The sequence below is a fragment of the Mus musculus genome, chromosome 18, assembly GCF_000001635.26.
Source record: "Mus musculus strain C57BL/6J chromosome 18, GRCm38.p6 C57BL/6J".
Classification (NCBI taxonomy): Eukaryota; Metazoa; Chordata; class Mammalia; order Rodentia; family Muridae; genus Mus; species Mus musculus.
Window position 1 is genome coordinate 35,102,378 of NC_000084.6, and position 26,227 is coordinate 35,128,604.

Below are 26,227 nucleotides of genomic sequence, written 5' to 3' on the forward strand. Positions count from 1 at the left end.
CCAGCACCACATACAACCAGGCTCAGACAGTACTGTTGGTTTGTAATCCTAGCACTTGGAGAGTGGAGGCAGCAGGTCAGGAGTAAGTTAAGGTTATCCTCAGCTACATGGTAAGTTGGAGGCCAGCCTGGTCTATATGAGACTCTATTTTTAAAAATGAAAAAAGCTAAAATAAAACTCATACAAAACTGTCTAGCAACTCTGGGGATGATGTTCAAAAGCTGCTCTTAGCGAGGCTTGCTGTCACTGTTTCCATTCTCTTGGACCCCTCTGTGTTCCCATACTGCAACCAGCCATACTGCACCACTTGCTGTCCCCTCAGCACACCGTGTCTACTTCCCATGCCTCTGATGCTGTTCTGGAATGCCACTTTTCCTACACAATTCCTCCACATTGCGCTAACCGCTGTTCCTCTTTGGGGATTTGGCTCAGAAGCCCAAACCTTTCCCAACCCACAGCACGCTTCCCCTAACTTCTTTTCCAGCATCGGGGCAGGTGTTAGCTCAAACAGTTTCTCCTGAATCCTCTTTCATTACTCCAGGCTTGCTACATATTCCATCTCCCTTACCACTCTGGAAACACCATGCGGAACGTGCCTTATCTGTTTATTCTACCACTATGTTACAGGAGTTTATAACGGAATATTTACTAAATAAAAGAATTGCTCTGGACTCTTGTAACACATGCAGGTTATTTACCCAACTACAGCACTGTATTACCAGGACCCCACTTCTCTATGTTCCTAGCTATCTTGTAAGTCCCATGTCTTAACTTTGCTTTCTATTGCTGTTATAAAACACTATGACTAAAAGCAACTTGGAGAGCAAAGGGTTTATTTCATCTCACAGCTCTCAGGTCCCACTCCATCACTGAGAGAAGTTACGGAAGGAACCTGGAGGCAGGATTGAAGCAGAAACCTTGAAGATGCTGTTTACTGGCTTGCTCCCCCAGGCTTGTTCAGTCTGTTCACTTATATAACTCAGGAATGGCACCGCCCACAGTGGGCTGAGTCCTCCCACACTAATCATTAATCAAGAACACACCCTACAGGCTTGCCTACAGGCAATCTGATGGTAGTATTTTCTCAGTTAAGGTTTGTTTTCCAAAATGACTTCAGCATGTGTCACTTTGACAAAGACTAACAAGGACACCCCTTGTTGGGAGGAAGACTGTTAGCTCACTGTAATTTCCCAGTGCCCCGCCTATTGTCTGGCTACTAAACACTCAGAAAAGCAAAAGCGAAACAATTACAAAATGCCCTCTTGGATTCCTGCTCAGTAGCTAAACAAGTGTCTACTATATGCTTAGATTCCAGATTTGGGGATGGAGAGGAGGGGATAATTGAGGGCATAGTGCACTTGGGAGGGGGAGGATTAGCGGTTCAAAACCAGCCTAGGCTACTTGAGACACTATTTCAAAAGACAAAATAAAACTACAAACTGGCCTTGCCCAGTTCATCCACGAGTGTTTTTCGCCCCCTTATCACAGCACACACTACCAGAGCCTTACTCCTTACCATCTCCCGCAGGAGCCTGTTTGGTTTGCCTCCTGGCTGCTTTTCTGTTCTTACCACTGTTGTGCTTGCCCCATTCACCTCTGCTCAGCTCCCTAGCCTTCCCTTTGCTTGATTTTGTGTTTGTTTGTTGTTGTTGTTGTTTTTTTTTTTTTTTTTTTGAGACAGGTCTAAGCCGGGCGTGGTGGTGCACGCCTTTAATCCCAGCACTCAGGAGGCAGAGGCAAGTGGATTTCTGAGTTCGAGGCCAGCCTGGTCTACAGAGTGAGTTCCAGGACAGCCAGGGATATACAGAGACAGGTCTGGCTACATGGCCTTGCCTGTCCTGAAACTCACTATGTAGATTAGGCTGGCCTTGAACTCATAGAGATCGCCTGCCTCTGCCTCCTGAGAGCTGGGATAAATGTGTGCTCTACCATGTCCCATCCCTCCTATTTCTACCCCCGGGTTTCTGTACTCGCTTTTTTTTTTGTTCTTCTGGACATTCTCTCCATCGCAGGGTCTCCCTCTAGTCAAACGCTGTCTTTCAGTGAGCCCTGTATGTGAGCATTCCTCTCCATAGTCGCTCAGCCTCATCCTGTCTGAAATCACACTGCTCATCCTCTACCTACTCACTACCCTGCTGTCTCTCTGGAATCTCAGTTCAGGGCACCTGTGGGCAGTGTGTCGGGTTTGTTTGTTTGTTTGTTTGTTTTGTTTGTTTGTTTTGGGCAGGGTCTAACTTTATATTTATATTGGGTTTGAATTTTCAGCAATCTTCCTGACTCAGCCTCCCAAATACTATGATTAGAAGTTTGAGTCACCAATCTTAGCTTTAAAATATTTGACTGAACAAATTAAAGGTATGAATGAATGACTATAATAGCCTCCTGTGGCAGAGGGCAAGTCCTGTCAACACTTACAATCAGACAGAAGACTGATAGATTGTGATTAAGGAAATAAAGAACCTGGCCTGCTAAGAACTGACAGAGGGAGCCAGAATGAACCGTGTCTTTGCCAGATCCCAGCGTCAACACCCAGAGTCTCAGGAACAGCTCAGCTTGACTGACTCCAGCCAACCTATAACCAGTTTTACACGGAAGAACCAAAACCAGGGGCTGCCCTGGCTTCTCCTTTATGCACATCTATATTCAGAATGCCCACAGTGGGTCCTATGGGGCACGCAAAGATTCCTGACCAATGTTTGCCTCTGCTCTATTAAAGCAGGCTTTCTTTTTCTTCAAGTTTCTTGGAAGAAAAAAACATCTGTTGGTGAGCAATAGAAACAATGAATGAAGACAGATGACTCATTTGCCAATGCAGCTGAGAGCTAAAATGTATTAATTTAATTTAGTTTATAGTACAATGTAACAATTCTTATTTTGATAGCCCTTTTCATACTTTGATGAAAATCTGAAAATGCCATACATAAAAGAAATTTTAGAATGGTTGAATACACAGAGCCAGGTTTCCACAATAAAGCCCTCTGATACTATAAAGACAAAAAAGCGCAGCCTCCCTTCCCCCATCTCTCCTTTATAATGACGTCTTTTAGGTGTAATCTTGCTGTTGTCAGTTTTTAACTTTCTCCCACACAGGTTCCCTACCTAGGCTGTTATCAACAAAAATATGAACATGAAAGAAGTGGGAGGCATTTGTTTTTCTGTGCACATCTTTGATCATACCAGAGATGAAGGAATGAATAGCCACTCCTGCAGCTTTTGAGAACTCTTGATTCCAGTTTTGCAAGAAAGATGAATAGCATGAATAGAGGCGCTTACACATCTCCCCTCAGTGTTAAGGGCCCAAGTTTAACTCACCATTAAAACCAATGGTATCCTGTTAGAACCGGCCTGGAACAAGGTGTGGAGCCCTGTACTGGGTCTTCCATTCCACCCCCAATGTCTTCCTTGTCATACTCCTTGAAGCTGTGCACAAAGATAAAGTGTATAGTATACAGCAATACACATTTCTCTGATGGGGTATACTCTTGGCATGAAAACTATTTGGAATTATTGTATATTAAAAAGCAACACTGAGCTGGCGAGAGAGCTCTGTGGGTAAAGTAAAGGTGCTTGCCGCCAAATCTGATGAACTGAGTTCAATCCCCAACAGACTCTGTACTTAAAAGAATACAACACTGGCAGTTCAGAGACTAAGAGACTATTTGGTCAAAAGAGCAGTTTGGTTCTGGGGCTGGAGAGACTGCTCAGCAATAAGAGCTTACACTGCTCCTGCAGATGACAGAGTTCAGTTGACAGCACTCATTCCAATGGCTCACACACACACACACACACACACACACACTCCTCGCAACTCCAGCCCCAGGAGGAGCCAATGTCTTTGACCTCTTCAAGCATCTGCACGCATGTACCCCCTAATTAATAATAAGAAGAAAAAAATTAAAATGATGCTGGTGCATGCCTTTACTCCCATCACTCAGGATGCAGACTATGAGTTCAAGGCCAGGACAGCCAGGGCTGCACAGAGTAACCCTCTCTGGAAAGGCTGAGGGGGAGGGTAGAAGGAGGTTGGTTTTTGAGGCTGGGCAGATGGTTCCATAGTTAAGAATACTTGCTGCTCTCCAGAGAGCACTTGCAGAGGACTGGGGTTCAGTTCTCAGCACCCATACAGTGTCTCACAAACATTGGTGACTCCAGTTCTAGGAGCTCTGGTGCCATCTTCTAGCTTCATCAGGTGTGGGCATGCACGTGGAACACACACACACACATGCGTGCGCGTGCGCGCGCGCGCACACACACACACACAATTTGGTTCTGGATTCTGGCTTTTGGGGGTTTCAGTGCTGCCGCATTCTCACACCTAAGCCTCGTTCTTGTACGGAATGAGGACTATAATAATAACTGTCCGAGGACAGGGAGGAGGCTGGAACAAACTACGAAGCTCTGGGCACCCAGACTGGCATACAACAAGTCTAGGAAAGATGAAGCAAAGAAAGGGACACACTCCATCTCACCAGGCTGAATCTGCTTTATTGAAGCAGTGAGGAGCTTCACCCTTTCCGAGGGATGACGGCTGAGCTCATGTGGAGGGGCTGAGGGGCAGGTGTGTATACATGCACTCGCGCATGACTGACCACCAAGAACTTACAGCCACTTTCTTGTGGTTTGACTGGGACCAGGGTGGGTCTTAGATACCTGGACATACAGTTTGTGCAGGTGGAGGGGACAGGCCAGGCTGGGGTCACCCAAGCTTTATGGCTTTATGGCTAGGGGCTACTGCTCAGTGTACTCTGACTCAGTTCCGCATGACCTGAGGTCATTATCCAACAACAAGGACATAGGAGAGAGAGTGGTGAGTTTTCATCACTCAGAATATTAAAACAATTTCTATTGTAAGAAGAATGCATTAGTAAATACATCTTAAGCTTTTATGACTCATTCCTCTCCTCTCTGGCTTAGACAATGCAATGAATTAGTGATTCTCAGCTCTGGCTTAAACACCACAGCTTTCCTGAGAGACTTAAAACTGCTAAATGCCTCTTGAAGATTTGAATTTGAGCTGCTAGGGGTGGTATATTTTTAAAAAGCTTGGTGACTTAGTTGAGAATGACTGAACTCTACAGACCTGAGGAAAATACCTTGTTGCTACCTAAGCTAACAGAGGGTAGGCCTTCCTTCCTCCATCTGAAAGGAAATGAGAGGCAGCTAGAACTAGGCACCCACTACCCCGTGTGGTCCTACAGTCTGGCTTTACCTTTTGTTGTTGCTAAATTCTCTGTCAGTTCTCCTTAGGCTCAGCCCCTTTCATCTTTCCTTTTGGGATTTAATGGGGGCTGGAGAGTGATCATCATGTTGCGACCATTATTTTTTATTTATTTATTTGTTTGTTTGTTTGTTTGTTTGTTTTTTAAGATAGGCTGTCTCTGAACTCATGATCCTCCTGCCTCCACCTCCAAGTGCCGGGATTACAGGCGTGAGTCAACATACCCACCTCAAGAGTTTGTAACTTTTATTACAGCCTGCAGAACCGGTTCTTTTTCTTTATCACTCTTGAATTTTACTTATTACTGTGCCTTCCTTTAGGGTTGCTGGTGTCACAAAGGCACTGACATCCAGGAAAGGGCTCTGTAAACTGTGAAGCTGTTTTCCAGCATGATGTAGGTAAATACTAATGAAGTGCCCATGATGCACAGATTCTGTAAAATGAGCTCTGCTAGTTCATCTTTATTGACATTTTGATATTACTCTTTCCTTTTTTAAACCACAAGAACAATTTTATTAAGAGTTTAAGAAGAAACAGCACAGCTTAGGTCAAAATCCTGGCAGCTGCCAGGAGGAGAGACAGAAAAAAATTCATGTGGTTTCAGTCAGGCATGGGGGAGAAATTGTTTATTGAAAGAGGAAGACTCACTCCTAAGAATGGAGTGGCTAGTGAGCAGAGAGCCCCCCAAAGCCAGTATCACTGTCTCATTATATTCTGTGCTTTTGTGATTATTTCAGTTTTTCTCAGTGCAGCTTAAACTGTGTGTGCGATCTATATTCAGCAAGGTAAAATACGATGAAGATGCGATTAACTGACATCAGCAACCAAATCTTGGGCTTAAAATGCTTGGTTTCCCTCTGAGGTCCATGGCCACTCATTCATTCTACAAATCTATCTTATTTTTCGGCAGTCCTGAGCAGCTGAACCTATGCTAGGCTTGTATTCACCATTAAGCTACATCCCTAGTCCCCGCCTGTTCTCCATAGGTCAGTTGGCACTGGATTCATAATCCTCCTGTCTTAGCTTCCTGAGAGCTGGGATTACAGTACTATCATAGCCATTTCCTTTTTTATCCCCCATCTTCTTTTGAGACAGTATCTTATTATATATGAGGGGCCATGGACCTAGGAGGGAAACCAAGCATTTTAAGCCCAAGACTTGGTTGCTGATGTCAGTTGATGGTATCTAGGTTGAAACTTATGCTGGAGCTCTCTAGGTCAGTGGTTCTCAACCTGTGGTTGCAACCCCCCAAAAGATACCCAGGACACAAACATTTACATAACAATTCACAATACTAGCAAAATCATAGTTATGAAGTAGCAATGAAAATCATTTTATGGTTGGGGGTCACCACAACAGGAAGGACTGTATTAAAGGGTTGCAGCATTTGGAAGGTTGAGAGCCACTGCTTTGAGTAGACCAGGGTGATGTTTAACTCACAGCAATTCTCCTTCCTCTTTGTCCTGAGTGCTGGGATTAAAGGTGGACAACACTACACAGCAAGAAACTATTTTTGAGACAGGGTCTTGCTATATAGCGATGAAGTTATAGTTATCCTACTGCCCTTTTCCCCTGACCCATGCAAATAGTGTTAACTTTTTTCCTTTTCATTATTTTATTATGTATCTTATTTTGTAGTCTCCCCTCCCCCAGCCTGAAACCTGCTTACTCAGGGGTGGAGCTTGCCGCTCAATCGTTCTGCCACGCCCACTGCTGGAGCTTGCCGCTTTGCTGTTTCGAAGCCATCACGTGTTCACCTGCAACCTTACTCCTAGATTATTTGGCGGGAATCGGCCCCTCCCCCTTCCTTCATAACGGAGTGCTGGAATAGTAAAAATTGAACCTTGAGCAGAGCCTTGTCTTCGTTCCGTCTTTATCTTGCCGCCTAGCCCCTCTTCTCTTCCAGGTTTCCAAAATGCCTTTCCAGGCTAGAACCCAGACCTGTGATCTGCTGGCTGGACACAACATTATTTATTATTATTATTACTATTACTATTATGCCTGTGGGTGTTTTGGCTGCACATATGCATGCCTGGTGCCTATGGAAGCTAAAAAAGGAAGGGTATCAAATCTCCTGAAACTAGAGTTATAGACAGTTCTAAGTTACTAGGTGGGTGCTAGGAATTGAACCTGGGTCCCTTGGAAGAGCAGCCACTGTTTGTTTGTTTGTTTGTTTGTTTGTTTTTTCTTTTCTTTTGGTTTCTCAAGACAGGGTTTTACTGTGTAGCCCTGGCTGTTCTGGAACTCTCTCTGTAGACCAGGCTGGCTTCAAACTCTGAGACCTGCCTGTCTCTGCCTCCTGAGTGCTGGGATCAAAGGTGTATACCTCCCCTACTTGGCAAGCATCCACAGAGTTCTCTCTCTGGGCCCCTGCAAATTGTTTTCATGTATATTTTATGCTTCAGTTACTGTGCTAAATTATGGGAGAAACCTGAAAAACAAACAAACCACCAACCAACCAGATAAGGACAGTGTCCTTACGAAATACCCCAAAATGGAGGAGAAAGAGAATAAACTACAGATGGGGAGATGGCTTGTAGATAAAGCACTTACTGCATAAGCATGAGTTTATTTACCCTGCACTGGCATAAACATTGGGTAAGGTGGCATCTGTAAACCCAACCCCAGGGCTGGGGATGTGTGGATGCAGGTAGATCCTGGGAGCTCACGGTCTAGCTAACCCAGTTAAAATAGCAAACTCCGGGTTAAGTCTGAGACTCTGCCTCAAAAAACAAGTGGAAGAGCTAGTGAGACATCTCAGCAGGTAAAGGCTTCATACCAATCTCAAGGACCTGGGTTTGCTCTCTAAGACTCACACCATCCAAGGATGGCTTAAAGTTGCCTCTGACGTCTACATATGTACCATAGTACATCCCCATTAAAAAATAAACAAAATACAATTAAAAAATATAATATCAAGAGTGAGAAAAGATACTCAATAATATTGATCCCTGGCCTAGACATACACAAACACACACACAAACACACACACAATGGGGTGGGGAGAAAATTTGGCTTGGTGACATGGCTCAGCAGGTAAGGGTACTTGCCACCAAACCCAAGGGCCTGAGTTTGGCCTCCCGGATTTACATGGTAGAAGGAAAAATCTGACTTTCCCAAGTAGCCCTATGCTTTCTACACTCAGACACAAAATGCTACGCCCCACTAAATAAACATCTTAAAAAAATAAATAAATAAAAGGAAAATTAACCAGGAGACAATTCCAGAGAAGTATTAAAACTACAAAGACTAGAATACAGTATCAGGTATAACTTTAATTTTAAAAAATTCTATTTTTAATGATTTTGTTTTGTTTTGTTTTTTGTTTTGTTTTTTTTTGTTTTTTTCAAGACAGGGTTTCTCTGTGTAGCCTTGGCTGTCCTGAAACTCACTTTGTAGACCAGGCTGGCCTCGAACTCAGAGATCCACCTGCCTCTGCCTCCCAAGTACTGGGATTAAAGGCGTGCGCCACCACACCCGGCTAATGATGGTTTTTATGTTTTTTTTTAAAAGATTTATTTATTTTTTATTTATATGAGTACACAGAAGCTGTCTTCAGACACATACTAGAAAAGTGCATTGGGGGCTGGTGAGATGGCTAAGAGGTTAAGAGCACTGACTGCTCTTCTGAAGGTCCTGAGTTCAAATCCCAGCAACCTTATGGTGGCTCACAACCATCCGTAGTGAGATCTGATGCCCTCTTCTGGTGTGTCTGAAGACAGCTACAGTGTACTTATGTATAATAAATAAATCTAAAAAAAAAAGAAAAGAAAAGAAAAGAAAAGAAAAGAAAGTGCATTGAATCCCATTACAGATGGTTGTGAGCCACCATGTGGTTACTGGGAATTGAACTCAGGACCTCTGGAAGAGCAGTTGGTGCTCTTAACCACTAAGTCATCTCTCCAGATCCCAGTTTTTAAATGTTTTAACCTCTTTTTTAGCCCATCATCTTTTAGAGGTAGTGGAAAAGAAAGGATATGTGGGAAGTGGACCTGTTTAGAAAGGGTTCTCTGGAGTAAATCTTATCTGTGTTGTCTGGAAATTGGCAGTTTAGTTCATAGGTTAGCAGTGGCAGCTCCATCTACTAGTGAACACTTTATGGATGCACCAGCAGTCTAGTTTGGTAGAGTTGGGATAGCACACATGAATCAGCATCAGTGACACTATCTAACAGAGGCAGCCAGACCTCAGCCTAGGCATGAGTTAGCAGGAGGGACCAGCAGGAATGTCAAAAGAAGTTCTCAGCTGTGTCTCTCTCAGCAAAGATCAATGAATATGGGAGACCAACAAGTGTTGTATAGCTAGCTCTATATCTAGAAGTAAGCCAAGTTTAGTCTTTGTCACTGTCCCTTTTATATTCCCTTTAAACATCACATGTCTTTCATGGGTCTTGTCTCTTGTGTGCCTGTCTCAGCTGACATCACTTTGTCAATCAGCCTGAGTCTACAGAAGTGGCAAAAAAGCAGCAACATCTTACCAGAAGTTTTTCTGGTGTATTTTTCTTTATGGAGTCCAGACAAATGTAGCTCAATTGCACAATGTAAGATGGACCAATACATATGTGTTTTTAACAAAGAATCCTTCATCACGTATCCTTTCACGTGCTTGCTTTAGCAAGACATTCTTTCTCCTGTGTCTGCTTCAGAGAAACATTCCTTCACGAGTCTGCTTTAGCCTTTCACCTCTATCAACTTTAAGAAAAGACTCCTTCATGTGTTTGTCCCAACGAAACACCATCTAACACAACTGACTTTTTAAAGAACCCTTAAGTTTTCACTTCAGTCAGGCCTGGGGTGTAAGCCTGTAACTCCACCAACTCAGAGGACCGAGGCCGGATGCTTACAGTCTGCCTGGTTACAGAGAAAATTCAAGGCAGAGCTTAAATAGCTTAGTGAGACACAGTCTAGAAAAAAACAGTACAAAGTAAAAAGAGGACAAGGAACACTGCTCACTGGCAGGGCTATTATGAACATTCTTTTCCAGGGGACAACCATCTATCCTCCTCCTTAGAAAGCTCCAAAGGTAGCCAGATGGTGGTGAAGCACCCCTTTAATCCCAGAATTTGGGAGGCAGAGGTAGGTGATTGGAGGCCAGCCTGGTCTACAGAGAGAGTTCCAGGACAGCCAGGACTACACAGAGAAACCCTGTTTCAGAAAGTAGAACAAAACCAACACAAACAAAAGGAAAGAAAGAAAGAAAGAGAAAAAGAAAGACCCTGTGTACTGGCTAGTTTTGTGTGTCAACATGATAAAAGCTGGAGTTATCATAGAGAAAGGAGCCTCCTTTGAGGAAATGCCTCCATGAGATCCAGCTGTTAGGAATTTTCTCAATTAGTGATCAGGGGTGAGGGCCCACCTCTTTGTGGGTGGTGCCATCCCTAGGCTGGTAGTCCTGGGTTCTATCAGAAAGCAAGATGAGCAAGCCACAAGAAGCAAGTTGGTAATCAGCACCCTCCATGGTCTCTGCATCAGCTCCTGTCTCCAGGTTCCTGTCCTATGTGAGTTCCTGTCCTGTCTTCCTTTGATAATGAACAGAAATGTGGAAGTGTAAGCTGAATAAACCCTTTCCTCCCCAACTTGCTTCCTGGTCATGATGTTTTGTGCAGGAATAGAAACCCCGACTAAGACAGCCTGTCTTTTTTTTTTTTTTTTTTCTTTTTTTTTTTTTTGGTTTTTCGAGACAGGGTTTCTCTGTGCAGTCCTGGCTGTCCTGGAACTCACTCTGTAGACCAGGCTGGCCTTGAACTCAGAAATCCGCCTGCCTCTGCCTCCCAAGTGCTGGGATTAAAGCCATGCGCCACCACTGCCCGGTTTTGTTTTTGTTTTTTTGTGTGTTTTTTTTTTTTTTTTTTTTTGGTTGACAGCCTGTCTTAAATGAAGAGAGAAGGTCAGGTTAGATGGCTCAGTACATAAGGGCGTAATCCTGGCCACCTAGAATCAAATTCAGAAAATCTTGTGCGCACCCAACTGGCCAGCAAGAACGACGCTGCAACAGGATCCTTCTGCACATGTTTATTGGGAGAGCTTGATTGCAGAGGCGAAGAGACCCTGAGCCCAGAACTGGTGCTGCTTATATAGGCCTAGGAGAGGTGTGTCTCACACCCGGATTGGTTGTGCTTGGGTTATGCTTATCACCTCATTTGCATGTCTACATCTGATTGGTTAACTTCTCTCTCATCTGATTGGTTAATTTTGGTTAATTCTCAAAACCTCATCTTGGCAAAAGAACTTTACTGCCTATGTATGCGTGGTGGCCAGTGGAAGCCAGCGCTACCCTGCAACGGCATATGTGGCTTCCCACAAGAAAAAGCAAAGAACTTGACATGGAAGGGAGTAGGCACGTGTTAGGGAAGAGGGAACTTAGTTTCTTCGTTTGGATCCTTTTCCTTCTGTGTCAGTCACTTCATTTTCCTGCTGCACTCAACTCACATCTCTATCTAGCTTCTTTGAGCCTTTCCAAGCTTACATTTAGACATTCCTCTCTCTATAGGGTTATCTTCTCTCTCTCTCTCTCTCTTGAGTCATGTTTGCATGACTCAAAATAACTATGTGCATTACTCTACCCCAATGTCACATCTTTACATCCAAAACTCTTCTTGTGGGTAAACGGCACTGGTGTTTCTTTAGTTGATCAAGCTTAAACCTGGGACTCATCTGTGACTTCTTTCCTAGAATCTCACATCCAGTCCTCTGTTCTCCTGCATAACGCTCAAATATACCTACTTCTTTTCATTCACACATTAAAATACTTCCCACACTTTAAGCCACAACAGTCCTTTCTGCTCTCCTCCTTGCAAGTAAACACTGTGATAGCTCACTGTTATCTTTCAGACTTGAAACTATTCCTTCATTCTGTTGGGTACATGGTACTTGTGAGGAACTATTCTAGGTTCTGGAGTTACAACAGTAAACAGAACCCAAACTATAAATAAATAATGTGATGAGTGCAATACAGTGCAGTAGCATGATAAGTCTGGGCAAAGGAAGCAGGGCATGGTGGTGCCCATTACTCTCAGCGCTCAAGAGGCAGCAAACGGCCAGGCATGGTGGCTCACGCCTTTAATCCCAGCACTTGGGAGGCAGAGGCAGGCAGATTTCTGAAGTTCGAGGCCAGCCTGGTCTACAAAGTGAGTTCCAGGAAAGTCCCAGTATGACCTCATCAGGGGAAAGGGAAGAGGATGATGCTATTGTTGTTTTACAATGAGTAGTCTATGGAGTGAACAAAGGTGCTACCAGAGAAAGACCATTCCAAATGGAAGGAACTAGGAACACAGAGGCTGTGGGGCAAGACAATGCCTGGTAATTTATAGGGATATCTGGACCTTGATGTGGGCTCAAGTGGAAAGAAAAAGTCAACGAGAGGTCTATAGCCAAGGCAAGATTGTGTAGATTTTATTCAAAGGGAGATTGAAGTGGATATTTCTGGTTTCTTTGGAGACTCAGTTGTGTTATGTGATGTTTTTCTGGAAGCTGTCTGTCATTGTCAGGGTTTTACTGCTGTGAACAGACACCATGACCAAGGCAAGTCTCATACAGGACAACATTTAATTGGGGTTAGCTTACAGGTTCAGAGGTTCAGTCCATAATTATCAAGGTGGGAACATGGCAGCATCCAGGCAGGCATGGTGTAGGCAGAGTTGAGAGTTCTACATCTCCATCTGAAGGCTGCTAGTGGAAGACTGACTTCCAGGCAGCTAGAAGTAGAGTTCTCTGGAAGAGCAGCTAGTCCTCTTCATCTCTGAACCATCTCTTCAACCCCTGTGTTTTCTATTTTGGGGTAGGTTTTTTACTATGTAGCTGAGACTGTCCTTGAATGTTTGCCTTAGCCTCCCAAGTGCTGGGCTAGTGTTTGAAGTTGTATTTTGCTTCCTATTCCTAGGCACATTCCCTTGGAATAGAATAAAATTCATCCCATTCCCATCTTCTGTACATTTCACTCAGGAAGTATTTATTGAGAGGCCTGCTATGTTCCAAGTACTAATCTAGGCACCAACGGTATAACATTGAACATATTAAATAGAAATTCTAGTCCTCATGTGACTTAAAATTTAGTGAAAGGAAGTCAGAAAAAAGCAGGGAACCATATATATCATCATATATATGGTTTTATAGATCACATATGCAATTACAAATACGTATTCAAAATTATAGCTTTATATGATGCAAGATGATAGATTTTAGGCACAGTAGTTGAGAGGGTCTCACTTGAGATACTTGAGTACCTGGCGGAGGAGTGAGTCAGGCTGGTATTAGGAGAGCATTCCAGGCAGAAAGAAAGGCCCTCAGGCAAGAGCCTATCCGGGAATAGTAAGGAGGCCACTGTGTCAGAGAAGTGTGTGGGGGCAAGAGAGCTCTGGAAGCCCTTATAAGGACCTTGGCTTCTGCTCTGACAGGTGAGAGCTACTGAAGGTTTTGGGCAGAGCTGGTGACAGTGTCTGACTTAAGTTTTATAGGATCACTCAGGCTGCTGAACTAAGGCTACAGTGAGGAAGGCGAGGGCGGAAGAGAAAGAGGTTAGGAGTCTTCTGTGAAACTTAGGCAGAGGTGGTGACAGCTGACTGAACTCAGCAGAAAAGTAAAGAGGGTGAGTTCTGAGTATATTCTGAAGTAATCAAATGAAAAATGTGAGAAAGAATAATCAAAGACCAAGAATTAAAAAAAAACATTTTATTTCATATGCACGGAATTTATGCTTGCATATCTATATCTATATATCTATATCTATATATATCTGTATCTGTCTGTAACACATATGTGTCTGATGCCTTTTGAGGTAAGAAGAATGTATCCCTTAGAACTGGAGTTATGGGTGGTTGTGAGCCATTATGTGGGTGCTGGGCCCTCAAAGTAGGTCTTTGTAAGAGCAACAAACGCTCTTAATGGATGAACCACCTCTCCAGCCCCAACTCCAAGGTTTCTGGATTAGAGTTTCTAACTAAGCTGATGGCCCCTGCTGTGGAGTCAGCAAGTCTGGAGAGGTGTCAGGAAAGCAGCTTTTGATATGTGGTCCTGGAAGTCTGATATATCTAGCAGAAGCCAAACAGAAAGAGATAGCAGAGATCTGAATATATTTTCTCAAATTCAGGGACAAGGTCTAAGGTGGTAATGTACTTCTGGATTGTCAGCATGTTCATTGTCAAGTCTAGATAAGATCATCACCAATGGCTTGACAACACACAGAAAAAGCCAGCCATTGTAGTTCTTAGAGCTTTCTGAATTCAAGATCCCTTCACAATGTTTTTTCTTGTTTATTGATTTAATCTGAAGCGATTTTACCATGTATCCTTTACTATGTGACCCAGGCTGGCCATAAACTTGCAGCACTTCTCCTTCCTCAATCTCTTGGGTGCTGTGATTACAGGCACATACCACCAATTCTTTCAATTCCTTTAAAATTTACTTACGTGTGTGTGCTTGCGCGCCTGCCTGTATGCATAAATGCCATGGTGCTTACGTAGAGGTCAGAAGACAACCTTTGGGAGTTCTGTCCTTTCTCCATGTGGGTCCTTGGGATTGAACTCAGGTCAAATGGGTTGGGCAAGAGCTTGTATCCACTGAGTCATCCCCTAGCCTAACAGGGTTTCTCTGTGTAGCCTTGGTTATCCTGGAACTCACTCTGTAGCGGACTAGGCTGTCCTCAAACTCGGAAAGTCCTCTCATTCTCCAGGGCAGGTTCTCTCTCTCTCTCTTTCTCTCTCTCTCTCTCTCTGCTTTCTCTCTCTTTCTCAAAAAGTTTCGAGCCAATAGACTGTTTTATTACTACTTCAAGCAAACAAATAAAGAACACCACCTCCCCACCCAACCTCCCCTTCTGAGAAAGGTTCTTTCTAGTGGTAATCCTTGAGACTTGCCTAAGCCTCCCAAGTACTGGGATCATAGCTAGACCAAAGGAATATTTATTATGTGATTGTTATGTCCTGACATAGCCAAGTGAAGTGAGGGAAAAGCAGACACTCTAGTCAGAGACTGCTATGCGAGGCAAAACCACAAAGCTAGAAACAGAAAAGAGTGGCTGGTCAAGAATGGCTTTGTGAAAGTATGTCTTTTTTTTTGTTTTGTTTTCTTTTTGTAGTGCTGAAGATTAAATCAGGGCATACTAGGCTAGCACTCAATCACTGAGACATCTCCAGCTCTCTTAAAATTAAAATTTATTTATTATTATTGTGATATGTATGTGGGTGGATATGCCTATTATTATTATTGTTGTTGTTATGTGTGTGTGACACGTAGGTGGGTGGATTTGCCATCTGCACCAGTGTGGAAGTCAGAGGACATCTCTGTGGCCTTCATTTTGTCTTTCCACAACTCAGGTTGTCAGGCTAGCATTGTTGATACAGTGGCAAACAACTTCACCCACGGGGCCATCGCTCTCATTTGCTCCCTCTTTTTAAGAGGCCCTAAAAGACCGGGTATAATGGTGCAGACCTATAATCGCAGCAGTTGCGGGGGTGTGCTGGAGGATTAGGAGTTTAAGGTAAGTTGGCACTTGAGTAAATTCAATTCCCACACATCCTGATTTCCACACAAGTTCAGAAACTCTCCGAGATGAGTTTGCCTCTGCCTTCCGGACACTGCAATTAAAAGAATGGCTGTAATAATAAAAAAGTTTTTAGGTCATTCTTGCTCACACAGCCAGTTCGAGACCAGCCTAAACTGTGAGATCCTACCTCAAAAATAAAATAACAAAACAAAATAACAAAAAATAACAAATACCACAAAACAAAAGCAAAAAAACCCAAAAAACCCCCAACACCCCAGGTCCTGAGGATCCCGTTCTACTGTACCGGGAGAAGTAGAACTTGCACTTGCTGTGTTTCTCGTTCGGTAAAGCAAAGCAGAAGGCTGCCCCTTTTCTGGCCGCCTTGGACTAGGGTACAGGGTGCCTGGCCCCAGCAGGACCCGGCGTGGCCGCGCGGGTCCCCGGGAGCCGGACGGGGCGGGGCCTTCCGGGGCAGCGCCCTGAGACTCACCTGAGCTGGGAGCGGTGACTCACCTGCCCTCCGCCCGCCCGTCCCCGCCGCAGGCTGTTCCCTGAGTCTCCTCCCCTCCTTCCCCTCGTGGGTTCGGGTCTGCGTGCCCGGAGGCCAAACCAAAAGGACTTCTGGGGGTCCCGGCCTGGAGTTGCCAGGCTACCTTCCGGGTGGGAGGCTCTCCCTAGAAAGCGCCGGCTGCGCCAGGCCGGGACCGGCGGTATGGAGGCCGCGGGAGGCGCCGGGAAGAGCGCGCGGAGGGAGGTGCCGGGAAGGGCGGGCGCGGCGCGGGGCGGGCCGGGGGCGGGGGCGCAGGGCGGCCCATTTCCTCCTGGGAGCCGGACGGGCGGGAGACAAAGCGGCGGCCGTCGGCTTGGCGCCTCAGGAGTCGTCCCGTGCTCGCCCAGTTCGCTGCAGGTAACTCTTCGTACCTCCCCTCGGGGCGCGCGGGGCCCCCTAGTGGGGCGCGGGGCTCCTCAGGCTGGGGTCCCGGGTGTCCGGCTCGGGCTCTCGGCTGCCGCCGCCCTAGAGCGTCGGGCTAGGGCGGCATCCCCGAGCAGCCTGGGCCTGGGCGGGCGGAGCCCGACGCTCGGGAAGCGGGTCGACCGCCGGGGCGCCTTCTTGGAAAACTTTCTCCCTCTTTCTAAACTTTGTTCCCGGAGCAGGGAGCGCGCGCGGGACTAGCGTCGCGCCTCAGGCCGCCTCCCTCACTGAGGGACAACCGCGGCGTGTCCCTGGCGGTCGGGCAGTGGGGTGTTGTAGGGACGCGATTGTTCCCTGGATTTGTTCCGGCCACTCCCCTCCCCCTTCCCGCTGCTGAAACTTGGGCGTTTGCGGGACCAGAGGTCGGAGGAGCCGACATTCCTGCCCGGCCCACGGAGAATGGGAGTCGTAGCTTCCTGTTCTCCAGCGCTCTTGTCCTTAAGGTGCGCCACACCCGTGTGGACTTGTGGCAAGGACTTTAATTTTTACCTTAAAATTACTCAGTCTCTTTTGCTGTGAAACCTCACTGACATTACGCTCAATTTCCAGGAGTGGCTTTAGAGTTACTAACTTTGGGTTACCGAGAGCGGGTAGCCCAGATTGGCCTGGGACGCTGGGTCTCCCTGCCCCAGCTTCCCGAGGGCGGGTATCGCTGGCATTCGATGTCAATGACCTGCCTTTCGACTTTAAAAGGAACTTGTTAATGTGCGTGTAGAACTTGGGGGCGGGGATGTTGTTGACTGGATTCGTAACCTTGGTTTTCAAGCAGTGGCCACCCCAATAATCCAGTGAGCGGTTGGCTCAAGTCAAGGATTGATATCCTCTCATGTTCTGTGCCTTCATAACACTTGGTTTGATTTTAGATGTGAGTGTGTATGGAATTTACAATAATTTATGATGTAAATATATGCTTTATCATTGTATCTTTCAGGGGTTTTAATAAGGATATTTTGTGTTTAGCGTTGAGTTTTAAAGACTACAGGTGGATGTTACCTTAAGAAATGGAATTTGTTTTGTTTTACTAAAGGATTGAATGGGGAAATAATTTCATAGCCTCTGTTTAATTGTTCATCCTTTCTGACTTACTAAGTTAAAAAAAAACAAACAGGTTTTAAAAATTCTTTCTTTGAGACCTGAAAGCTTTTCTAGTGTCATATCCTTTTTTTTTTTTTTTTTTTTTTTTTTTAAATTCCATTCTGGATCTCACTATGAAGCCCCAAACTAGCTCAAGCTTCCTGAGTGTTGGGGTTCAGATGTGTGCCATCACACCTGTCTGGGCCATATTGTGTATAATGCAAACAACAGAAGCGAGTGGGAGCATGGATGGGGTGTTAGTAAGTTTTTAAGTCTGGCAGTTCTGAGGTGATGGCTTTTGAACTGGATGAAGCATGAGTTGAAGGGGCATTTAAGTGGAATCGTGATATTATTCTGTTCTTTCCCCCTATACTTTTCAACTCCTTTTCTTGAATATGATTCTAACAGAATATATTGGTTTTCAGCACCAGCTATGTGGTACCATCCATCTCCATTCCCATCAGAGACATTTTATATAGTGATCAGAGGTGAGGGGTGTCTGTTTTCTTCTCACTCACTGCCTTGTGCCTTTTCTCATCAAACCCCACCCCAACACTGTGGTATTGGAGAGCAAACCTTATACTTGCTCGGCAAGTGCTCTGTATTTGAGCTGCGCACCCCCTACCTCTGTCTTAAGCCTTAGCTGCAAACATCCAGTTCTGTATTTTGAGTGTAGTTTCTCTCCTGACCCACATGGGTCTCCTATCTTGTAATTTTAAAGAAAGTCACGTTAGTGATAGTACAGCTATCCCTGCTTGTTGAAGGCAGCAGTGGTCTGAGTACTGGCTGAGACTTAGACAGGATGAAGGAATAGGATGAATAGGATTCTTAACAGGAGTAAGTGGCCTGAGCGTTGGCTAAGCATTTGGAGGCCTAGAGGTTTAAAGGAGATCTATTTATTGAGTACTGAAGTAGGGAGAAGGTCTCACCTAAGGTGGTCAGGGAAGGCAAAGGCCAGGTCACAGATGTCTATGTTTAGATTTTATTCTAAAGCTGTATGATGCCATTGTAGGGGTTTTCATGATCTGAGCAGCATTTTATTCATTGCTGATGCTTAGAGAAAACTTGAATTGGTGTGTGTGTAAAGCATGGAGTTGAGTGGGGAAGGTCATGTGGGTAAAGGCGATCTGGATCAGTGGAAAGGATCCAACTAAAGATTGGGTTAGGGTGGCACCTAGGCATCTGGGTAAAGCTTCGGAAGTGTTGGACTCTTGGTCATATCTCAAGATCCAGCATTTTCATTCCTGGTAGCAAATTTTGTGTCAGTTTTCTTAGTAACTTATGTTTGTGTTGTATTGATATCCCTGTTTGCTGTCCTTGTTGGAAAGTATAACCTCATGTAAACCTCTTCAAGGCAGGGCTCATGCCCTACCTAACCTTTGGTTTGGTAATTGGTAAGGGGGGCAAATTAGATGCTCTATTGAATGAAGGAAGGAGGCAGGAAGTCTTTCTGGAGTCTAAGCTTCCGACAGTAAGCACAATGACACGTGAGGCAATTGATTACAATCAAATTGCTGTTTTGGGCAACTTGAGCTTTCTTCAACTTTGTCCCCTTTCTTTCCTTCTACCCAGATCTAGTCAGTGACAGAATCCGCTCTAGTGTTTTGTTTACATGTCTTTCTTTACTTCCACTCCACTTTTAGACTTGACTTTTCTTTTTTCTTTTTGGTGCTGTGGACTACTAAGTAGTATCTGAGTAAGCTGTTTAGTTGTTTGTTTGGTTTATTATTTATTTAGTAAAGGGTCTGGAGTGAATTTAGTGATCTTCCTGCCTTAGTCTCCCTAATGCTGGGATTAATTGTGTACCACCTCACTTTACTTTATTTTATTCCCCCTGTGTTTTTCCTTCTGGACCATGTTGCTTTCTTTTAATCACCTGGCAAACTTACTTATTTTTTGAAGCCTCTGGATTTTCTCTTGGTTTTCAGTGCTTTGGTATCTTACACAGTTTTTATATTACATTTTTTATACTGTTTGGTAAATGTTTTCTGGGAAGTGTATGTGTAGGGGTAATAAGTTTTTCAGACAGGTCTATGCAGTCCTGGCTGTCTTACAATTCTAAGTAGACCAGGCTGGCCTCAAGACTTACAGAGATCCACCTGCCTCTGCTTCCCAGTGCCAGGATCAAACACCTGTGCCATCACTCCTGGTTTAAGGCTTAATCTTTTTTTTTTTTTCAATTAATTTATGTATGTGAGTACACTGTAGCTGTACAGATGGTTGTGAGCCTTCATGTGGTTGTTGGGGATCGAATTTTTAGGAAATCTGCTCGCTCTGGTCAACTCTGCTCGAACTCTGCTTGCTCAGTCCCTGCTTGCTTCAGCCCAAAGCTTCATTTATTGTTATATATAAGCACACTGCAGACACCAGAAGAGGACTTCAGATCTCATTACAGGTGGTTGTGAGCCACCATGTGGTTGCTGGGATTTGAACTCAGGACCTTCAGAAGAGCAGTCAGTGTTCTTACCCACTGACCCATCTCGCCAGCCCCTAAGGCTTAATCTTTAATAGGAACCTAATCAAAATTGAAGTATAATTAGAGAAAAGTGCTCAAATTAGGATCACTTGTCCAGTGAATTGATATAAACTAAACACTATGTATATCCACTAAGAAACAACACACTGTTAGCACCCCAGGAATTCCCAGTATCAGTTGACTTTATTTGCCCTTCTGCCTCTGTATTTTGAAACCAGGCGCTATTCAGGGTGATTGAGCTCTTAAAGTTTCTAAAAGAAAAAAGAAAACCCCTTTGAGAAGTTCATGTTATTTTGTGTGTTTGTGTGTGTAAGTGTGGTCAGAAGACAACTTGGAAAAGTTGCTTCTCTTCTTTGAATAAACATGTGGGTCCCAGTGACCCAGCTGAGGTTGTTAGGTAGGCTGGTGGCAGGTATCTTCATCTGCTGAGCCACCTTGGCAGCCCAGAGTTCCCACACTTATGTTTGAAACCTAATGCTGCTGTGTAATTGTGCTGGTTAGTCTTATGGTTGGGTTTAAGATCTTCTAAATTCTAGCTTTTACTTAAAATTTCAGACCAATTTACTTTCATTAATTTTTGGGGGGGTGTGGGAGGAGGTGGGGCAGGGGCTGGTGCAATGGCTCATACTGCAGAGGCAGAATTGAGTTCAAAGCCAGCCTGGTATATATAGGGAGTTCCAGGCCAGCTAAGGCTATGTAGTAAGAGTCTGTTTCAGAACAAAATATTTTTCATAAGAATATTTACATTCATGTACTTACACATTCACACAAGTGAAGATACAGGACAGCTTTTGTGAATTGGTTTTTTCCTTCCACCATGTGATTCCTGGGGATCTAACTCAAATTTCAGTCTTATTAGTTAAGTGCCTTTACCCAATGAGCCTTTTAGCAGCCTGTAATTCTTATTTTTGAGACCGTGTCTCATGTAGCCCAGAATGGTCTCTGCTTGTTATGTAGCCCCAGATGACCTTGGACTTTTGAAACTCTTGTTTCCACAACCTGAGTGTTGGAATTACAAGGTTCACCATCAGGTGTATGTGGTACTGGGGATTAACCTAGGACCTCTTTTGCTATACCCACTCCAGTAGTGACTCTCGTGACAGCACTTACTAACTGAGCTACATACCAGGCTGATTTTCTTCTGTAAATTATTCCCTATCCTTTGTATCCTATCCTGGGTCGTTGGCCATTTGTTGGAATGCTTTGTAATAATTGCTTCCATACCCCTCCAAAAACTGAATAACACCCCTCCACCCTCGTTTGAGAAAGGATCCAAAAATCTTAAAACTTGTAAAAATGAATGGTAGTGTTATTTACTATCCTTCATTTCTTGTTAGGAATTTTATTTTATTTCATTTCATGTGTGTGCACCTGAATGTATGTCTGTGCATCATGTGTGTGTAGTACCCATAGAGAGGTCAGAACAGGTATCTGAATGAGAGCTAGAGACAGTTGTGTGCTACCATGTGGATGGTGAACTGATTATGTTTTTTTGTGGTAAGATGTGCACAACAAAAGTTACCATTTAAACCTTTTTTTTGTGTGTATGCACGCTCACTGACTTTAAATGAACATTATTATGCAATCTCTGCCAATTCCAGGGAAACCTGTGAGTGTCTTTGTGCCACCAGGGCTAACAAAGTGACAATCCACATGGGGCCAGAAGGAAATCCAGTTCAACGCAACTCAGTGGTCAGCATCGGTCTGACACTGGGCAGTTTATTGCAGGCACATTTAAGTATAGTACAACATGGGAAAATGTTTCCTGATTCTCTAGAGCTATTTTTATCTGTCCAAAGTGAATTCTGTACTTCTTAAACAGTAGTTTCTCATTCACCTCTCTCCTGGCAGCTAACCATTCTTTTTTTCTCTTTGAGTTTAACCATTTTTATGATTACCCTCCACCCCCCAAAGTAAGTTTTTAAGTTTGATGTGTACTGGGTTTGCCAGCATGGGTGGCTGTGCACCTTGTGTGCTTGGTGCCCTGGGGCCAGAAGAAGGTGTTGGATTTCTGTTGTCAGCACAGAGATTCTTGTGCTCACAGATGGCACTAGGGAAACCAAGAATGTTAAATATTCAGGGTTGTTGTTTACAAGGAAAAGATGTAGGACCTGCTTTCTGTCCGGAAGACTGGGAATGGTGGCTAATAACTTGGGTGATTCTTGTCCTATCTGTAGGGGCAGGCCATACCAAGCTCCCCCAAGCAGGACCAGAGGAGGCTAATTATCTAGGCAGCTGTTGTATTATCTATATGGCTAGGGGCTCCCCCAACCCCCTGCAGTCAGGACCAGAAATTTTTTTTTAAAGATTTATTTATTTCACGTATGTGAGTACACTGTTGCTGTCTTCAGAAGAGGGCATTGGATCCCTGTTACAGATGGTTGTGAGCCACCATGTGGTTGCTGGGATTTGAACTCAGAACCTCTGGAAGAGCAGCCAGTGCTCTTAACTGCTGAGCGGTCTCTCCAGCTCCCAGAAATGCTTAATAGGCAGGTGTCCTTTGTGTTGTCTGTATGGCAAGCTTCCATAACCAGGACTGGAGGTGACTGACAGCCCAAATGACCTTTGTACTATGTGTCTGACACGGACCACACCAGATCCCCTAAGCCCTTAAGATAATACATGTAGCCTATTTCTAGAACCCATCTTCATGAAAGAAATGACATGTATTTTGAGAAGCGTTTTGATGTAGTTATGCCTCCTGTGCAAAGAGGATTGTTTTATACCAGGAAACTTTTAAATTTAACCAAACTTAAATTTATCTAAAATAAACTGCCCAATGTTAGACTCTAGAAGTTTGAACCAGTGTAATGAATTATTTTGAACTGGATTTCATTCTTGCTCCATGCAGACTGTTACTCTGTAGGCCCTGGTGGTTGCATAGATTTCCTTGGAACTGGCAGAGTTAAAGACCATTGTGAGCTACCATTTGGGTATTGGGAATTGAACCCACAGGATCTTATGTGTTCAAGGCCAGAGCAATACCACTGATCAGATCTCTAATTTTTTTTTGGTGGTGTACTTGAGCTGTAGCTTTTATATATTTTGGTCCTTTTTTTTTTTGAGACAGGACCTCTCTCTATGTTCCCTGGCTGGAACTCCTTAGGTAGCTGGTTCTATCAGATACTGCCTGCCTCTGCTTCTCCAGTGCTAAAGATTAAAAATATTCTATATGGTAACCCTTATCAGAGAAGTGATTTGTAAATACTCTCTCTGGTTCCATTGGATGTCTTTTTACTCCCTGTTGATTGTATTCCTTTGTTAGACAAAAGTCCTATTGCATCCCTAGACAAGGGTGGCTTTGAACTCAGAAAATCTGCCTTCCTCTGTCTGCCCCCTGAGAGCTGGAGTCAAAGGTGTGCACCACCATTGCCCCAGCTTAAAAGTTTGTGTGTGTGTATATGTGTGTGTGTGTTTTTAAAATTGTTTTTGTTCTTAAAGATTTATTTATTTTATGTGAGTACACCATAACTGCCTTCAGACACACCAGAAGAGGGCACTAGATCCCATTACAGATGGTTGTGAGCCACCATGTGGTTGCTGGAAATTGAACTCAGGACCCCTGGAAGAGCAGTCAGTGTTTTTAATCACTGAGCCATCTCTCCAGCCCAGTTTGCTATTTTGTTTTTTTGTTTTTGTTTTGCTTTGTTTTTTGAGACAGGGTTTCTCCTTGTAGCCCTGGCTGTCTGTAGACCAGGCTGGCATCGAACTCAAAGATTAGCTAGTCTGCCTCTGCTTCCCAAGTGCTGTGCTGGGGTTAAAGGCATGTGCCACCACTGCTCAGCTCAGAATGTTTCTATTTTTGATGAAGTGTAATTTGTACTTTAGTTTTCTCTGCTTTTGGTGTCATGTCTAAAGTCATGAAATCCAAAGACGCGGAACTTTTCCCCTGTGGGGTTTTTTTTTTTCCCTACCCCTTTCAGCTAAATTGGACACTATAAGGGCAGGAACTATGTTATTCTAACCACTTCACTTCTGTTCATTGGGCATTGAAGTTTGAAATTGAGATTGCATTTCCTATTGTTTTACTTTGAAGCTTTCTCTAACTCAGGCTGGCCTCAAACTCAATGGTTATCTTATTGTCTCAGTTTTCCAAGTGCTGACATAACAGGCATGAACCACCATGCCTAACCCCATAATAGAATTTTTAAAATATATATTTTTTACTTATGTGACTGTGTGTATCTGGGTGTATGCCGAAATGTGTGCATACCTGTGTGTGTGTGTGTGTGTGTGTGTGTCTCACAGAGGCCAGAGAGGGTGCTATTCCCTTGTGTGTGTGTGTGTGTGTGTGTGTGTGTGTGTGTGTGTGTGTGCTCACAGAGGCCAGAGAGGGTGCTATTCCCTTGGAGCTGGAATCACAGGCATTTGGGAACTGCCCGAAGTGTGTGCTGGGGTCTGAACTCTGCTCCTCAGTGATTGGGTAGCAAGTGCTCTTAACTTGAGCCAGTTTTGCAGCCCTTAATATATAATTCTCTTATAAATCTTACTTGTTTTAGATTTATTTATTTATTTATTTTATGTATGTGAGTACACTGGCACTCTCTTTAGACACACCAGAAGAGGGCATCGGATCCCATTATAGATGGTTGTGAGCCACCATTTGGTTGCTGGAAATTGAACTCAGGACCCGTGGAAGAGCAGTCAGGGCTCTTGACTGTTGAGCCATCTCTCCAGCCCCCAATATATGATCCTTAAAAGGCTAAACTAAACAGTAGAGTTAGAATTATGTGATGAGGTATTTCTTGTTTCTAATTTTTCACTGATCGTATGTCTGTTATCTGAATTATGATAGCATGACCTTTGGAATTTTTACTCTTACGAGACTCAGGCTTAGTTTGAACTTTTTCATCTGTCTAATAAGATGATGGTGATGATGATGTTATCGATGTATAAAGGGTGTTTATTTTCACTTCCGATGTGATAAAATGCTAGTAGAGTCTTTCTGTTACAAAGTTCTGGACAAGCTCTATTTTTATTTATATTACATGGGTTTTCTTAGGGGTAAACCGATGAATCAAGTTTAAAATTTAAATATTCCCATGTTGTTAACTTCCTTACCTTAAAATTCTGATAGTAGGGCTGGAGAGATGGCTCAGCAGTTAAAGGACTAACTGTCCTTTCATAGGTCCTAAGTTCAATTCCAAGCAACTACATGGTGGCTAACAACCATCTATAATGGGATCTAATGCCCTCTTCTGGTGTGTCTCAAGAAGGCTAGTGTACTCAAAAATAAGTCTTTTAAAAAATTCTGAGAGTCGCCGGGCGTGGTGGCGCACACCTTTAATCCCAGCACTTGGGAGGCAGAGGCAGGTGGATTTCTGAGTTCGAGGCCAGCCTGGTCTACAAAGTGAGTTCCAGGACAGCCAGGGCTATACAGAGAAACCCTGTCTCGAAAAACCAAAAAAAAAAAAAAAATTCTGAGAGTAAAGATTATTTTGCTAGCTGCTCTGCTAGATGGTGAAATCCTTCAAGTCAAGATGTTCATTTTTATCATTCTGCATCTGTGGTACCAGACTTGTTTCTTTGTTCACAGTAGGTAGTAGTCAATAAATGCTAAGTTACTGGGAGTGCCAAGTAAGCTGAGGGGATGGTTCAGGAGCTAAAGCATTGCTGCACAAGCATGTGGGTCTGAGTTCTTATTCTCAACACTCATGTACATAAAAAAGTGGGCATACTAGCTCAAACAGTCCTGCCCACAGGAAGGCAGAGATAGGCATGCAGTACTATGCCTGGCTGGTTGTATATCTATACCATGTTTTTTATATATATAAAAGAAAGAATTATATGTTGAACACACACATGCACACATACACACACAAGTGCGCTTGTGCCTTTAGGACAGCACCCCTGTACCTTAATGACTTTCACTAGACCCTTCCTCTCCTTTTGAAGACAGAGTCTTTAAAGGCTTGCCTTGAACTCAAGATCCTCTTGCCTCATCCTACCCAGTACTAATACTAGCTACGGATTATAGCCATGTTACCATGCTCAGTCCTGCCAACTG

General features: G+C 44.0%; 2 protein-coding genes across 3 annotated transcripts in view; one reads left to right on the forward strand and one right to left on the reverse strand.

Moving 5' to 3' along the window:
• Nucleotides 1-14,921: 14,921 nt before the first annotated feature.
• Gm46617 (predicted gene, 46617) lies at nt 14,922-17,329 on the reverse strand. Its single transcript, XM_030250668.1, has 3 exons — nt 17,242-17,329; nt 16,188-16,659; nt 14,922-15,788 (listed from the first exon to the last, which is right to left on the reverse strand). Exons 1-3 carry the CDS (start codon nt 17,327-17,329, stop codon nt 15,605-15,607), a joined length of 744 nt encoding a protein of 247 aa, XP_030106528.1. The 3' UTR covers nt 14,922-15,604.
• The window catches only part of Ctnna1 (catenin (cadherin associated protein), alpha 1), a 135,875-nt gene continuing 126,172 nt past the window's right edge, over nt 16,525-26,227 (forward strand). The window contains exon 1 of one of the 2 annotated variants that reach the window (XM_030250299.1): nt 16,525-16,604. The gene's annotated coding sequence lies outside the window, so the exon portion shown is untranslated. The remainder of the gene's footprint in view (nt 16,605-26,227) is intronic. The other variant, NM_009818.1, reaches the window with a different exon arrangement.

Bases quoted from the DNA above. Each gene is read 5' to 3' on its own strand.
- Gm46617 (XM_030250668.1), bottom strand. From the start codon at position 17,329: ATGCCAGCGATACCCGCCCTCGGGAAGCTGGGGCAGGGAGACCCAGCG. The intron at 16,660-17,241 runs GTTAGTAACTCT...CAGCCTGAGGAG, and splicing joins CCCGCTCTCGGTAACCCAAA to CCCCGCGCCCCACTAGGGGG. The intron at 15,789-16,187 runs GTGAGTCTCAGG...TTTTAATTGCAG, and splicing joins AGTCACCGCTCCCAGCTCAG to TGTCCGGAAGGCAGAGGCAA.